This window comes from Pseudophryne corroboree, chromosome 12, assembly GCF_028390025.1.
Source record: "Pseudophryne corroboree isolate aPseCor3 chromosome 12, aPseCor3.hap2, whole genome shotgun sequence".
NCBI classification, from domain to species: domain Eukaryota; kingdom Metazoa; phylum Chordata; class Amphibia; order Anura; family Myobatrachidae; genus Pseudophryne; species Pseudophryne corroboree.
In genome coordinates this window covers 83,832,030-83,847,960 of record NC_086455.1, presented here as the reverse complement: position 1 = coordinate 83,847,960, position 15,931 = coordinate 83,832,030, and the positions used below count along the sequence as shown (strand labels likewise).

The following is a 15,931-nucleotide window of genomic DNA, read 5'->3' as shown; positions in this document are numbered from 1 at the left end:
CCGGGATTCAAAATCCTTCCTTATTGTGTACGCTCGTCCGGGCACAGTGTCCTAACTGAGGCTTGGAGGAGGGTCATAGGGGGAGGAGCCAGTGCACACCAGCTAGTCCTAAAGCTTTTACTTTGTGCCCAGTCTCCTGCGGAGCCGCTATTCCCCATGGTCCTTCGGAGTCCCCAGCATCCACTACGGACTATGAGAAATAGAATTATCGGTAAGTAAATTCTTATTTTTTTTTTAGTGTGTGTACTTATCGCTCTCGCATGTATACAGTAAATTGTTGATATAAAACAGATAAGTTTGGCAATTACACTAAACTATAAAGTTAAATAAAACCACTTTTTTGAACATTGTTGCAGAAGTAACAGCAAGAAACGGAAACAATAATGTATATTTTTACATTTTTCTATTGCATAGATTGATTTTTGTCAACTCCTCCGACCATTTTGGTATAATGCTAGCTGTGGAGCCTCAATACTGTGTGAATTGTGTGTTTTTGTAAATTGATCTCTCGTTGTACCATTGTTTCCAAACCACACTAGACATACTGTAGGCAGAGGTATCCAATGTCTGGTGTAGTACTTCCCTTTACGACTACACAGTACATTGACTTTATTGTCTTGTACTGACGTAACCCACACAGGTGTATTCCTTTGTACTACAAAAAAAAAAAAAGATTTTATATTGAAGAAATATATACTTGTTGAAGCTAAGTGGTAGAAGAGGATTTAAAGTTAAAATTAAAATTTCTTAAGTGTATTTGTTGAAATCGCCCTCTACTACCCCTGTCGCACCGCACAAATAACCCGGTATATTGCCAAGTCGACACGGGTCCCTGTGCGTGTGAAAGGGCCCATGGCGAATTCCTGGGTCGCCTGACCCGGTAATTAAACCCGGGAATAAACCAGTGTTAATCCCGGGTTGAATACCGGGTCATGGGCAGTGTGAACGGGTTGCCGGGTTGATGAGGGCATCTCCCAGTGCGGCCCCTAATGGCTGCTCCGCCCCCCGCCACTATGGCAACCCAGCATATTGGCAGGTCAGAGATTCAGTTGTTGAGGGGCCAATGCCAGGTCCCACCCAGTAAGGACCCGTTTCCAATTTCCCGGGTGGGACCCGGCATTTGCAATGTGAAAGCGGTATAAGTGACAAAGTACAGAAAAAGTTGAGTGGCATTCTTGCTGAATTAGAAGGAATATCACCTTGTTTTACAATTTGAGTTTATTATTATTATTTTTTTTGTGTGTCAATTAAATCTCTACAAAGATGGACCTTTACAGGCTTCATGGGTACTGGGTATTATTCAAAGGTGTTTGAATGTTCTTAAAGCCTAATGTTCTTTAGCAATAAAATAATATCCATTCATGGACCTGTAACCCACATTTTCTGACAAGGTTGAAACACTGCTAAACAACTTCCTTGGCCTGATATTTTATTTACAAAGTGAACATTAAATCTTTTTTAAAGTATTCACTAGAGGAGTTAATGTAAAATTGCATGTGCTCAAAACATTTGGTGAAGCAGTTGGACCAGTCCGAAACAGATATGTCTTGTACATGCTGAATGAAGGTCTCCACTGCAGCTTCCGGTAACTCAAAAGGAATCTCGTACATCTTGCGCTTGATTTGTGGGAATACGAAGAAGTCGCAGGGAGCCAGGTCTGGAATGCATAGCGGACAAACAAGCTCCTGAATGTGGCTCATGGGCTAGAAAATCCACCATTTTCCTGGACTTCTGGGCAGGTGCATTGTCGTGATGGAGAAGAGCTCCACGAGTGCGAGTTCTTGGACGGTGCCTGGAAATGGCTTCCAGCACTTGTGGCAGGCATTGGTTGGCGTACCAGTCACTAATGATGGTGCGCTGCTAAACAAAGTGATATGGTAGCTACATGACCAGTCTTGGACACAAAACATCCACCTTCTGCTTGGTCATGATGCGCTCATGTCAGAACTTCTGTGGCGGCACACCTCCAACTGGGATCCACTGGGCCAACCTGCTTGGTCTTCGGATTGAAACTGTAGATTCGGGACTTATTTCCACTGATAATCTCACAGACAGAGTTTGTGTGACCGCCATCAAACCTGACCTGCATGTTGTGGCACCGAGTCTCCATCTGCTCTCTAGTCAGCTGATGGGGCACCTAGCATGCAGAAATCTTGCTCAGGCCAAGCTTTTTGTGGAGTATCAAGCAAATGGATCAAGAGGAGATGTCTATCTCCTTCTTTAACTGGGTCATGTCACCCTGGCATCCAACTAAACTATGACCCGCACGGCAGAACTCCTCACCCTCCAGGGACCGTCTTTTGCACCAAACGTCTGCAAATCTCTCAAGCACAGTGGTTCGGAACAGTGCTTCCTCCCCAAAAGAAACTCGCAGTTGGTCAAAACTGTCCCGCTGTCATAGGCCATTCTTTTTGTCATAGACTTTTATGGTTCTCCAGTAGCCTCTATTAAGCCTCTGAACGAGTTTGTAATGGAAGTGAACATGCTGACTTCTTCGGTGTGCAGTGCTTCTTATAAATTGTTCTGTGCCTTGACATTTCACAAGAACTTTAGTCAGAGATTACAGTTCACAACCAGACAGTCAGGTTGTGTCTACTCTACCTATGCACTGCATAACCGAAAACTTATCGCACAACCCCTAGTACATTGATATAAAAGGTGAAAGTGGTCCCAAGCTGCTTATGGTGCCTCTTGGTTTTGGGGAGTTTCTGGGGAGAATACTCTACAACTACACTAATAAATTTCTCTAACGTCCTAGTGGATGCTGGGGACTCCGAAAGGACCATGGGGAATAGCGGCTCCGCAGGAGACTGGGCACAAAGTAAAAGCTTTAGGACTAGCTGGTGTGCACTGGCTCCTCCCCCTATGACCCTCCTCCAAGCCTCGGTTAAGATTTTGTGCCCGAACGAGAAGGGTGCAATCTAGGTGGCTCTCCTGAGCTGCTTAGAGTAAAAGTTTAAATAGGTTTTTTTATTTTCAGTGAGACCTGCTGGCAACAGGCTCACTGCATCAAGGGACTAAGGGGAGAAGAAGCGAACTCACCTGCGTGCAGAGTGGATTGGGCTTCTTAGGCTACTGGACATTAGCTCCAGAGGGACGATCACAGGCCCAGCCATGGATGGGTCCCGGAGCCGCGCCGCCGGCCCCCTTACAGAGCCAGAAGAGTGAAGAAAATCGGCGGCAGAAGACGTCCTGTCTTCAATAAGGTAGCGCACAGCACCGCAGCTGTGCGCCATTGCTCTCAGCACACTTCACACTCCGGTCACTGAGGGTGCAGGGCGCTGGGGGGGGCGCCCTGGGACGCAATGAAAATACCTTAAATGGCTAAAAATACATCACATATAGCTCCTGGGCTATATGGATGTATTTAACCCCTGCCAGTTTTCCACAAAAAAGCGGGAGAAAGGCCGCCGAAAAAGGGGCGAAGCCTATCTCCTCAGCACACAAGCGCCATTTTTTCCTCACAGCTCCGTTGGAGGAAGGCTCCCTGACTCTCCCCTGCAGTCCTGCACTACAGAAACAGGGTAAAACAAGAGAGGGGGGGCACTAAATTGGCATATTAATATATACAGCAGCTATATTAGGGAAAAACACTTATATAAGGTTATCCCTGTATATATATAGCGCTCTGGTGTGTGCTGGCAAACTCTCCCTCTGTCTCCCCAAAGGGCTAGTGGGGTCCTGTCCTCTATCAGAGCATTCCCTGTGTGTGTGCTGTGTGTCGGTACGCTGTGTCGACATGTATGAGGAGGAAAATGGTGTGGAGGCGGAGCAATTGCCTGTGTTAGTTATGTCACCCCCTAGGGAGTCGACACCTGACTGGATGGTCTTGTGGAAAGAATTACGTGATAGTGTCGGCACTTTACAAAAGACTGTTGACGACATGAGACAGCCGGCAAATCAGTTAATACCTGTACAGGCGTCTCAAACACCGTCAGGGGCTATAAAACGCCCGTTACCTCAGGTAACTGACACGGACACTGACTCCAGTGTCGACGGTGAGGAAACAAACGTATTTTCCAGTAGGGCCACACGTTACATGATCACGGCAATGAAGGAGGTTTTGAACATTTCTGATACTACAAGTACCACAAAAAAGGGTATTATGTGGGAAGTGAAAAAAACTACCCGTAGTTTTTCCTGAATCAGATGAATTAAATGAGGTGTGTGATGAAGCGTGGGTTTCCCCCGATAAAAAACTGCTAATTTCTAAAAAATTATTGGCATTATACCCTTTCCCGCCAGAGGTTAGGGCGCGTTGGGAAACACCCCCTAGCGTAGATAAGGCGCTCACACGCTTATCAAAACAAGTGGCGTTACCGTCTCCTGATACGGCCGCTCTCAAGGAACCAGCTGATAGGAAGCTGGAAAATATCCTTAAAAGTATATACACACATACTGGTATTATACTGCGACCAGCAATCGCCTCAGCCTGGATGTGCAGTGCTGGGGTGGCTTGGTCGGATTCCCTGACTGAAAATATTGATACCCTGGACAGGGACAGGGACAATATATTATTGACTATAGAGCATTTAAAGGATGCATTTCTATATATGCGAGATGCACAGAGGGATATTTGCACTCTGGCATCAAGAGTAAGTGCGATGTCCATTTCTGCCAGAAGAGGATTATGGACGCGACAGTGGTCAGGGGATGCGGATTCCAAACGGCATATGGAAGTATTGCCGTATAAAGGGGAGGAGTTATTTGGGGTCGGTCTATCGGACCTGGTGGCCACGGCAACGGCTGGAAAATCCACCTTTTTACCCCAAGTCACCTCGCAGCAGAAAAAGATACCGTCTTTTCAGGCTCAGTCCTTTCGTCCCCATAAGGGCAAGCGGGCAAAAGGCCACTCATATCTGCCCCGGGGCAGAGGAAGGGGAAAAAGACTGCAGCAAACAGCCTCTTCCCAGGAACAGAAGCCCTCCCCCGCTTCTGCCAAGTCCTCAGCATGACGCTGGGGCCTTACAAGCGGACTCAGGCACGGTGGGGGCCCGTCTCAAGAATTTCAGCGCGCAGTGGGCTCACTCGCAAGTGGACCCCTGGATCCTGCAGGTAATATCTCAGGGGTACAAATTGGAATTCGAGACGTCTCCCCCTCGCCGTTTCCTGAAGTCTGCTTTACCAACGTCTCCCCCCGACAGGGAGGCGGTATTGGAAGCCATTCACAAGCTGTATTCCCAGCAGGTGATAATCAAGGTACCCCTCCTACAACAGGGAAAAGGGGTATTATTCCACGCTGTTTGTGGTACCGAAGCCGGACGGCTCGGTGAGACCCATTTTAAATCTGAAATCCTTGAACACTTACATAAAAAGGTTCAAGTTCAAGATGGAGTCACTCAGAGCAGTGATAGCGAACCTGGAAGAAGGGGACTATATGGTGTCTCTGGACATCAAGGATGCTTACCTCCATGTCCCAATTTGCCCTTCTCACCAAGGGTACCTCAGGTTTGTGGTACAGAACTGTCACTATCAGTTTCAGACGCTGCCGTTTGGATTGTCCACGGCACCCCGGGTCTTTACCAAGGTAATGGCCGAAATGATGATTCTTCTTCGAAGAAAAGGCGTCTTAATTATCCCTTACTTGGACGATCTCCTGATAAGGGCAAGGTCCGGAGAACAGTTAGAGGTCGGAGTAGCACTATCTCAAGTAGTACTACGACAGCACGGATGGATTCTAAATATTCCAAAATCGCAGCTGATTCCGACGACACGTCTGCTGTTCCTAGGGATGATTCTGGACACAGTACAGAAAAAGGTGTTTCTCCCGGAGGAGAAAGCCAAGGAGTTATCCGACCTAGTCAGGAACCTCCTAAGACCAGGCCAAGTGTCAGTACATCAATGCACAAGGGTCCTGGGAAAGATGGTGGCTTCTTACGAAGCGATTCCATTCGGCAGATTCCATGCAAGAACTTTTCAGTGGGATCTGCTGGACAAATGGTCCGGATCGCATCTTCAAATGCATCAGCGGATAACCCTGTCTCCAAGGACAAGGGTGTCTCTCCTGTGGTGGTTACAGAGTGCTCATCTCCTAGAGGGCCGCAGATTCGGCATTCAGGATTGGGTCCTGGTGACCACGGATGCCAGCCTGAGAGGCTGGGGAGCAGTCACACAGGGAAGAAATTTCCAGGGCTTGTGGTCAAGCATGGAAACGTCACTTCACATAAATATCCTGGAACTAAGGGCCATTTACAATGCCCTAAGTCAGGCAAGACCTCTGCTTCAGGGTCAGCCGGTGTTGATCCAGTCGGACAACATCACGGCAGTCGCCCACGTAAACAGACAGGGCGGCACAAGAAGCAGGAGGGCAATGATGGAAGTGGCAAGGATTCTTCGCTGGGCGGAGAATCATGTGATAGCACTGTCAGCAGTGTTCATTCCGGGAGTGGACAACTGGGAAGCAGACTTCCTCAGCAGACACGCTCTTCACCCGGGGGAGTGGGGACTTCACCCAGAAGTCTTCCACATGATTGTGAACCGTTGGGAAAAACCAAAGGTGGACATGATGGCGTCCCGCCTCAACAAGATATTGCGCCAGGTCAAGGGACCCTCAGGCAATAGCTGTGGACGCTCTGGTAACACCGTGGGTGTACCAGTCAGTGTATGTGTTCCCTCCTCTTCCTCTCATACCAAAAGTACTGAGAATCATAAGAAGGAGAGGAGTAAAGACTATACTCGTGGCTCCGGATTGGCCAAGAAGGACTTGGTACCCGGAAATTCAAGAGATGCTCACGGAAGACCCGTAGCCTCTACCTCTAAGAAAGGACCTGCTCCAGCAGGGACCATGTCTGTTCCAAGACTTACCGCGGCTGCGTTTGACGGCATGGCGGTTGAACGCCGGATCCTGAAGGAAAAAGGCATTCCGGATGAAGTCATCCCTACCCTGATCAAAGCCAGGAAGGATGTAACCATACAACATTATCACCGTATTTGGCGTAAATATGTTGCGTGGTGCGAGGCCAGGAAGGCCCCTACAGAGGAATTTCAACTGGGTCGTTTCCTGCATTTCCTGCAAACAGGACTGTCTATGGGCCTCAAATTAGGGTCCATTAAGGTTCAAATTTCGGCCCTGTCAATATTCTTCCAAAAAGAACTGGCTTCTGTTCCTGAAGTTCAGACGTTTGTCAAGGGAGTACTGCATATACAGCCTCCTTTTGTGCCTCCAGTGGCACCTTGGGATCTCAATGTAGTTTTGGGATTCCTAAAATCACATTGGTTTGAACCACTCACCACTGTGGACTTAAAATATCTCACATGGAAAGTGGTAATGCTGTTAGCCCTGGCTTCAGCCAGGCGTGTCTCAGAATTGGCGGCTTTATCCTATAAAAGCCCTTACCTAATTTTTCATACGGACAGGGCAGAATTGAGGACTCGTCCTCAATTTCTTCCTAAGGTGGTTTCAGCATTTCACTTAAACCAGCCTATTGTGGTGCCTGCGGCTACTAGGGACTTGGAGGATTCCAAGTTGCTGGACGTAGTCAGGGCCCTGAAAATATATGTTTCCTGGACGGCTGGAGTCAGAAAATCTGATTCGCTGTTTATCCTGTATGCACCCAACAAGCTGGGTGCTCCTGCTTCTAAGCAGACGATTGCTCGTTGGATTTGTAGTACAATTCAGCTTGCACATTCTGTGGCAGGCCTGCCACAGCCAAAATCTGTAAAAGCCCATTCCACACGGAAAGTGGGCTCATCTTGGGCGGCTGCCCGAGGGGTCTCGGCTTCACAACTTTGCCGAGCAGCTACTTGGTCAGGGGCAAACACGTTTGCTAAATTCTACAAATTTGATACCCTGGCTGAGGAGGACCTGGAGTTCTCTCATTTGGTGCTGCAGAGTCATCCGCACTCTCCCGCCCGTTTGGGAGCTTTGGTATAATCCCCATGGTCCTGACGGAGTCCCCAGCATCCACTAGGACGTTAGAGAAAATAAGAATTTACTTACCGATAATTCTATTTCTCATAGTCCGTAGTGGATGCTGGGCGCCCATCCCAAGTGCGGTTTGTCTGCATTACTTGTACATAGTTATTGTTACAAAAATCGGGTTATTGTTGTTGTGAGCCATCTTTTCAGAGGCTCCTTCTGTTATCATGCTGTTAACTGGGTTCAGATCACAAGTTGTACGGTGTGATTGGTGTGGCTGGTATGAGTCTTACCCGGGATTCAAAATCCTTCCTTATTGTGTACGCTCGTCCGGGCACAGTATCCTAACTGAGGCTTGGAGGAGGGTCATAGGGGGAGGAGCCAGTGCACACCAGCTAGTCCTAAAGCTTTTACTTTGTGCCCAGTCTCCTGCGGAGCCGCTATTCCCCAGCATCCACTACGGACTATGAGAAATAGAATTATCGGTAAGTAAATTCTTATTTTATTTAGGTTTCAAATTTCCAATGAACGACACATTGAACCTAATTCAGATGAGGTTGTTCTTGCGATTGTTGTTGCAATCTTTTGCAGTTTTATGTCACAGATTCTAGGTAGTTCAGGCTGAGCTGCTCTCCCAGGACACTGAGGGCTCTCCAGTAACAAGTAAGATCTCGACTGCTAATTTATGCACACCCTGAAAACATTGTATGGATGCCCATGACATGCCTGCATTTACCCGACCGCTTCCCGTTACCACACCCAAATGCTGTCTACCAGTCACTCACTTTGCGACTAATAACTTGTTGCGACCGCTACTGCAATTCAATTGCTGTGCATGCGCACTGCGGCTCAGATTCATGCACAGTAAGAAAACATCGACTGATTTGCTTACAGTAGTCTCTTTGCAACTGACATCTGAATTAGGCCCATTAGTAAATAACAAATCTTTAGTTGCAATTTGCTTCTAAAAACATCACACAGTAGCAAAACAGGGATATAAGAATCTTGAAAACAGCAACTCTTTCAGTTTAAATCTGTTAAAAAAAATAATTTAAAATCCTATAGAAAGAACAGAATATAGGAATCTAACAGGGAGCGCCATCATTTGATGTTTTTAATAGTCATGGAACTGCATGTTGGCTTCTAAAGTACTTCCTTCCTTGTAGGACAGTGGCTCCAAAACTTTTTGGAATCACTGCACCCCTAGTTTAGAATTTTTTTTTTCTCACAGCACCCCTAGGCCAAACGTTTCTTATTGTAAAATAAAAAACACAAAACCTATAGTAAACATTAAGTAAATTGTCTTTATATGCCATCCGTTCAGTTATATGATGTGGGACAGGATTCACTTCTGTTAATCCAAGTATTTAATGATATGCAAAACCAGTGCTTGTGGCTTCCCATTAACATTGAATATAAATAATTTTAATTAGTACTGGACTACCAACCCAAGGCACCACTGCAAGTGCCCCAAGGCACCCAGTTTGGGGACCACTGTTGTAGGAGGATGTTTATAATACACACCAGAACTTGAGACATTTTTTCTAAAATCTAGGAGCCAGGATGAAAGTGTAGGAGGCAGCCCACCGCTCCCCCCCTCCCCCCCAAATAAATATGATAATAAAATAACTGAAACCTCCCTCGCCCCAAAGCCCCTCCCCAGCGCAACTACATTGCTGAGCAGCTTCCCCCCCCCCCCCACCTGCAAAGCAAACCAACCCCCACGACCACACAACTAAGGGCGTACCCCCAGGCAAACCAGCCCTCCGGCGTATCCCCCAGGCAAACGATTCCCTCCAGCTTGTGGCTGTATCACTACTCCCTCCAAAGCTGCAATCCCCGGTCATGCATACCCTCTTATCAGGGAGCTCTTTGCAGCCAGAGTTTGGAAAAAGCAGATAGCATAGGCTTGGACGGATAGACCCAACATTCAGCACAGTCCAGGATAGACATTCAGCACATGCACTCCCGTGCATGAAATGGCTGACGAGGATCTGCTTCCTCCCTCCTTGCATATTCTGGTAGCCAGGCAGCAAAATTTTGGGGCCATGGCCACCTGGCCCCTGGGATTTGTCGGCCCCTGATATACACATATGCGTGTGATGTTTAAATCTATGGTCATGTGGTGTTTGTACAGTCAATGAGAACTTAGAAATGACAGGTAAGTATCTGCAGTCATTTCCATTACTATGACCTCAATGGCGCTGCTCCACTGTGAATCAGCCAGTCTACCCGCTGTTTATCAAGCTGTGCCTGCTTTCCTTATTTATTTATGTAGGTAGGCAGTACTGAGCCTCTGTTATTACAGATTATACCAATATAAAATGGGGGCTTTACGTGCTCTTCTAGTTTTCCAGAAGAGGTGCCCCCCCATGCCCCCATATCAGTAGCGCTATGCCGAAAATGTACTAAATTATATGTATGAATAAGCCCAGAATTCTTAGGTTCTAAACTATTCTAATTTCCCATTACAATCAAAATTTCGGTTAGATTTTATGTTTTATGTACCAGGGTGTTAGTACCTAGAAATGACCTATTTTGGCTGTTAGAACCTTAAAAGGCCTAATTTTGTTAAGTTGAAACTATATAAATGTGTGGAATGAGTAGTTTTCATGTCATTCATTTATACAGATGTGTCCTGTTACAGCCTCGCCGCGTAGTGTTCTCAGCGTGTCTTCCAGCTCCCAAGATCCATTTGCTTCTATACTGACTGGGGTAAGGTAAGTAAACGTACCTTCCCCATGTTGGAATGCTGCGGTCTGTCTTCTGACCGCCAGCTTTCTGACTGCCGGTATTTCCTACTCTACGCCTTTTTACCAACTGCAGCAATTCTGGATTACATGCGTTCAGGGAAGTTATCCCATGCAATTATGTTTTAGACTTATTTCATTCTAAATGTATGTGGCCTTGGGTTAAAGTATATGAAACGACTTGTGTAGCTCTGTTGTCCATGAAAGGTTAAAGCCCCAATATCCGTTTATTTGGATAAGCTATTGTTTTGTTTTTGTTTTTTTGGTGTGTTTTTTTTTTTGGAGGTAGGGGGGTTGTGTTTTTTTTTTTTATTTTTTTATTTAATTAACCTAACTATAATAATATATTAGCAGGGAAGTGTTATAGCTATAACAAACAAACAAGTATCTGATATCATAAAGCAGGAAGGAGCTGGGGGCTGCAGATGCAGGCTCTGTGGCCGTCTGTTGCCCATCACTGCTGTAGGGTTTATGGGCTTGGCTGCCATCCTGTTTGGGGCTTTTGTCCTCCAGCTTGGCGTGGATAGAATTTTGAAAAAAGAAAGCTGACTTTCTGCAAAAGCTTAAAAAGAGCAGCTGCGGCTGGCCCAGTTACACCTACTGCAGGTGAATGCTATTGACTCTTCTGTGTGCTTTATGAACATCATGAGTCATGTTAAGAATCTCTTGTGAAGATCAGTTGAGAAAGTATTGCTCATTCATTTACCACAGGTTCTGTCTGATGTATTGCATTGAACTGTAACATTATCAACACACGTCAGATAGCAATGCATTATAATCTTCCAGTCATTTATTTAGTATGAGTTCTTAACAGTTATTTGTATACTGCACACATATATTACAGAGCATATATAGTCATTCAGAACACATACACTCTCTCTCTCTCTCTCTCTCTCTCTCTCTCTCTCATTGGTTCTTAACCTCAGACCTCAAGCACCCCTAACAGGACAATGACTGAGGTAGCGTCTAGTTTCTCTTCGTGCTAAGGACCTTTCCCATAACCCCCTGGGTCAATGTCACAATCTATTTGGAATAGTAAAGTGTGGCGAGCGGAGCGAGACACCGAGCCCGAAGCGTGGCGAGCGTCCAGTGCTGCATAGAGAAATTAATTTACCCCAAACGATCGGATAACGAAGAAGACGTAGGTGCTGTAAGGGCGGAGGTTCTCTCCTGTCCTCTCGTTTTGTCACGTCCAGGTCCTTAGCACGAAGGCAACATAGACATAACCCAATGACTGACCCAGCAAAACAGATTCTCACCTTTTGAGGACTGGGTTTGAGAACCACTGCACTAGGGTACATTTTTGGCCTGTGAGGTTCCCTTTTTCAAGGTCCCCAGTATGTTTGAAATACAAACAGAAAAAAGGTTTGTGGGCGCTGAGCAGGGTCGTGCAAATATAACACTGATAATGGCAGCCACTTGGTAAGGAGGTAGCCAGCCTCCTGAGAGAAAAACAACTTAAAACAAACCACCAAGTAGGCGCACAGTACCAATGGTGTTGATAAAAAACAATTTATTGACATAAAAACAATAACAGACTCATTAAAAGACCACAACAACACACAGAGCATATAACTGAGGTATTATAAGCCTCTAATACACACATAAGATGTGTTAATATGTGAAAGGGACACTGAAATACGGGAGAGCCCGTCTCTGTAGGATAGGGTTAATCTCTCACATTAATTCCATATCAAACAGTTCAAATGGAAATGAAGTCCTGCAAAATGATGTAATAAGCGTCTATGACCATAGAGGTGTCCAGATTTAAATACTATTTCCTTGGAGCAAAATGTGAATAATAAACCAACCGATTGCTGTTACTCACTGAGACGTAGCGATCTCCCACTGCACGGGATAGGTAGTTGAGGAGCCGCTTGTTATCACCCTGTGCATGGGTGAGACATCCGTCAGCGGTGTATTCAGGTGAGAACCGTTCCCTTCAGTGCGGCACCAAGTGAGTGTGTCAAACCACCGTGCAGATCCCCCAGCTTACTGAGCAACGCCCGGCCGGGCAAAGTGTAGCAGTGTTCCAAATGCAGGGGAAATTTGAGTGGGATAATTAGATCGCAGGCTGAATCGTTCACCAGCAGCTTGTAACAGACGGCTGATAGCAATGGATGTTACGCTCCACGGGACACTTAATGGTCAAATGTGGCCCTTTCTTCTGTACCCTCAACGCGTTTCTCCGCACCTCAGGCGGCTTCTTCAGTGAACACTCTGCCTCTTGAAGAAGCCGCCTGAGGTGCGGAGAAACGCGTTGAGGGTACAGAAGAAAGGGCCACATTTGACCATTAAGTGTCCCGTGGAGCGTAACATCCATTGCTATCAGCCGTCTGTTACAAGCTGCTGGTGAACGATTCAGCCTGCGATCTAATTATCCCACTCAAATTTCCCCTGCATTTGGAACACTGCTACACTTTGCCCGGCCGGGCGTTGCTCAGTAAGCTGGGGGATCTGCACGGTGGTTTGACACACTCACTTGGTGCCGCACTGAAGGGAACGGTTCTCACCTGAATACACCGCTGACGGATGTCTCACCCATGCACAGGGTGATAACAAGCGGCTCCTCAACTACCTATCCCGTGCAGTGGGAGATCGCTACGTCTCAGTGAGTAACAGCAATCGGTTGGTTTATTATTCACATTTTGCTCCAAGGAAATAGTATTTAAATCTGGACACCTATATGGTCATAGACGCTTATTACATCATTTTGCAGGACTTCATTTCCATTTGAACTGTTTGATATGGAATTAATGTGAGAGATTAACCCTATCCTACAGAGACGGGCTCTCCCGTATTTCAGTGTCCCTTTCACATATTAACACATCTTATGTGTGTATTAGAGGCTTATAATACCTCAGTTATATGCTCTGTGTGTTGTTGTGGTCTTTTAATGAGTCTGTTATTGTTTTTATGTCAATAAATTGTTTTTTATCAACACCATTGGTACTGTGCGCCTACTTGGTGGTTTGTTTTAAGTCCCCAGTATGTTTAAATGAACTAAAATTTGCTGGTGTCAGAATAGCTTCTGAAGTTGATAATTTAAGATAATTCTTAATGCTGTGTGCTTATCTAACACAATCAATGACTCTGTAATCAGCAGCTATGTTAGAAAGTAATGGTTTGCACTGCAACCTCTAAGGGTTGTTCGTATGGAACAGCTATGGCTGGATCAATAACATGAGTGAGTTTTTGACTCTGGGTGTCCTAGGCATGGAACATCCACTTATTAGTCAGTAGTGTCGAACAAATGATTGTACATTTTAATTTGTTTACCTACTGGCCCTTTAAGTTAAGGCTCCAATACAAAGTGGTGAACATATAAACATAGAAGGATACTGTGACCAATCAGAGGCTCCAGTGATTGTGGCTCCTGATTGGAATCCTTTCTCACACCCACTTCCACAGCTTCAAAGACTAGCTGCGGCGCTCCTGCAAATAAAAAAAATATCCACAGAGTAGATTCTGGGGTGGCTGGCTGATCCACCACAGTTATTAGTATAATGGGGACAGGGCTGCATGTGACAGGGGTAGTACTACAACATTATGAGGGCAATGTAGGCTTACAGGAAGCCACAGACTCAGACCTCTTAGATGGCAGAAGAAACGGGGTCTCAGACAGCAAAGAGTAGATCTTTGAGGCTCCTGTTAATCGAATGGAAACAATTGTGGTGTCATACTGTACCTCACAGTAAAGGGGTCATTCAATTTTAGCGAAATGTGCTGAGAATTTAGGTCGGCAAGGTGATTTTTGTGTGTAAAAGTTGTCCCTGTTAAATCTTGCAGTTAAATTCCAAACTCCAGGACAGGTTTCACAGCAAAACCACATTTCTCTTACGTCCCAGAGGATACTGGGATCCACATTAGTACCATGGGGGTATAGACGGGTCCACTAGGAGCCATGGGCACTTTAAGAAACAAATAGTGTGGGCTGGCTCCTCCCTCTATGCCCCACCTGCCAGACTCTGTATAGAAAATGTGCCTGGAGGAGCCGGTCATGCTTTGGAGAGTTTTCTACTTTTATTTTCAATGTTTGTTATTTTCAGTCAGGGCTGTTTATGCAGCAGCCTGACTGCTTCGTGGGACATAGAGGGGAGAACGGCCCAACTTCCTTAGCGTTAATGGTCCCGTTTCTCTGCTGACAGGACACTGAGCTCATGAGGGAGCCATTCTCAAGCCACACCATGCTGCAGCGTACCCTTCCGCAGCACGCCGCCACCCCCTAACAGAGCCTGATGACAGACGAGTGGTGAGTACGGCGCCGGCGTCCCGGTTAGCGGGTCGCCGATGGGAATGGCGACACTAGTGTAGGAGGGCAGCTCTGAGTACAGGCTGCACTCCGGGGAGGCTCAGAGGACACACGCTGCGGCGGGTCACGCTGTGAGGGGCGTGCTGAGCCACCTATGATACCCACCCTGGCTGCACAACCTAACAGGGGTTTATTCACCTAGTTAGGCACACTTTTTATCTCAGGGCCAGTATAAAAAATGCGGGAAGCCGCGTGCCATTACAGGGGGTGGGGCTTCACTCAGAGCAGATCACACAGCTTTTCAACGCCATTTCCCTCTGCAGCTCGGTCAGACAACACTCACAGGGAAGCGCAGGTCCTCCACAAGGACTGAAAGTCTCCTCAGCGGTACCAGGGGGTCTTAGTGAAGGGGGGGAGCAGTGTTAAGACTGTAAGCACTAATCAGGTGCTTAGTTCTTGCGACCCAGCTTAGTTTTACTGTTGCTATTGGGGTGCTGTGTGGCTGGCTCTGGCTTCTGTGTCTCTCTGAGGACTCTGCCTACATATACTGTGCTTTCACCAAGTGTCTGTGTGTGTGTGAGTGGGTGTCCCTCTCCAATCATGTCCAAGAATGTCTATCATCCCCTGGGGACTCACTACCCTGTACTCAGGATAGTGCTCACTCCCAGTCCAGTGGGGCTGAACCCCCGTGGTTGGCTTCCATTAAAGATATCATTTCTAATATTTCTACTAAACTGTCTCATAATGAGAAGGAGACACAGTTCTTACGGCAGTCTATGGATGACCTGATGAACGGAGACTCTGCTTCCATACCTCCACCCCAAACCCTCGCCATTTGCCCGCAAAAGCGTACTCTGGCCCAAATCATGCAGGGTGATGCTGATCCTGATATGTCGGATCCAGAGGAGGGTGAAGTGGACTCTGGTGAGGGGGATGCTGTCCTGTCACAGGGAATACAGGCCCTCATTGAGGCTATCAAAACTGTCCTGCACATTCCCGACAAGACAGAGGAGGTGGAAGAGGAATCTTATTTTAATACTAAAAAGAAATCCTCAGCTACTTTTCCAGCTT

At 46.6% G+C, this 15,931-nt stretch overlaps 1 protein-coding gene across 3 annotated transcripts in view; it reads left to right on the top strand.

The window, feature by feature from the left end:
* Positions 1-15,931, top strand: part of MNAT1 (MNAT1 component of CDK activating kinase) — a 432,825-nt gene that overhangs the window by 80,512 nt on the left and 336,382 nt on the right. The window contains exon 2 of one of the 3 annotated variants that reach the window (XM_063947710.1): positions 10,490-10,578. The exons of the other annotated variants lie outside the window; for them this stretch is intronic. Within the exon in view, the coding sequence (XP_063803780.1) occupies positions 10,490-10,578 (89 nt within the window). The remainder of the gene's footprint in view (positions 1-10,489; positions 10,579-15,931) is intronic. 3 annotated transcript variants of the gene reach the window in all.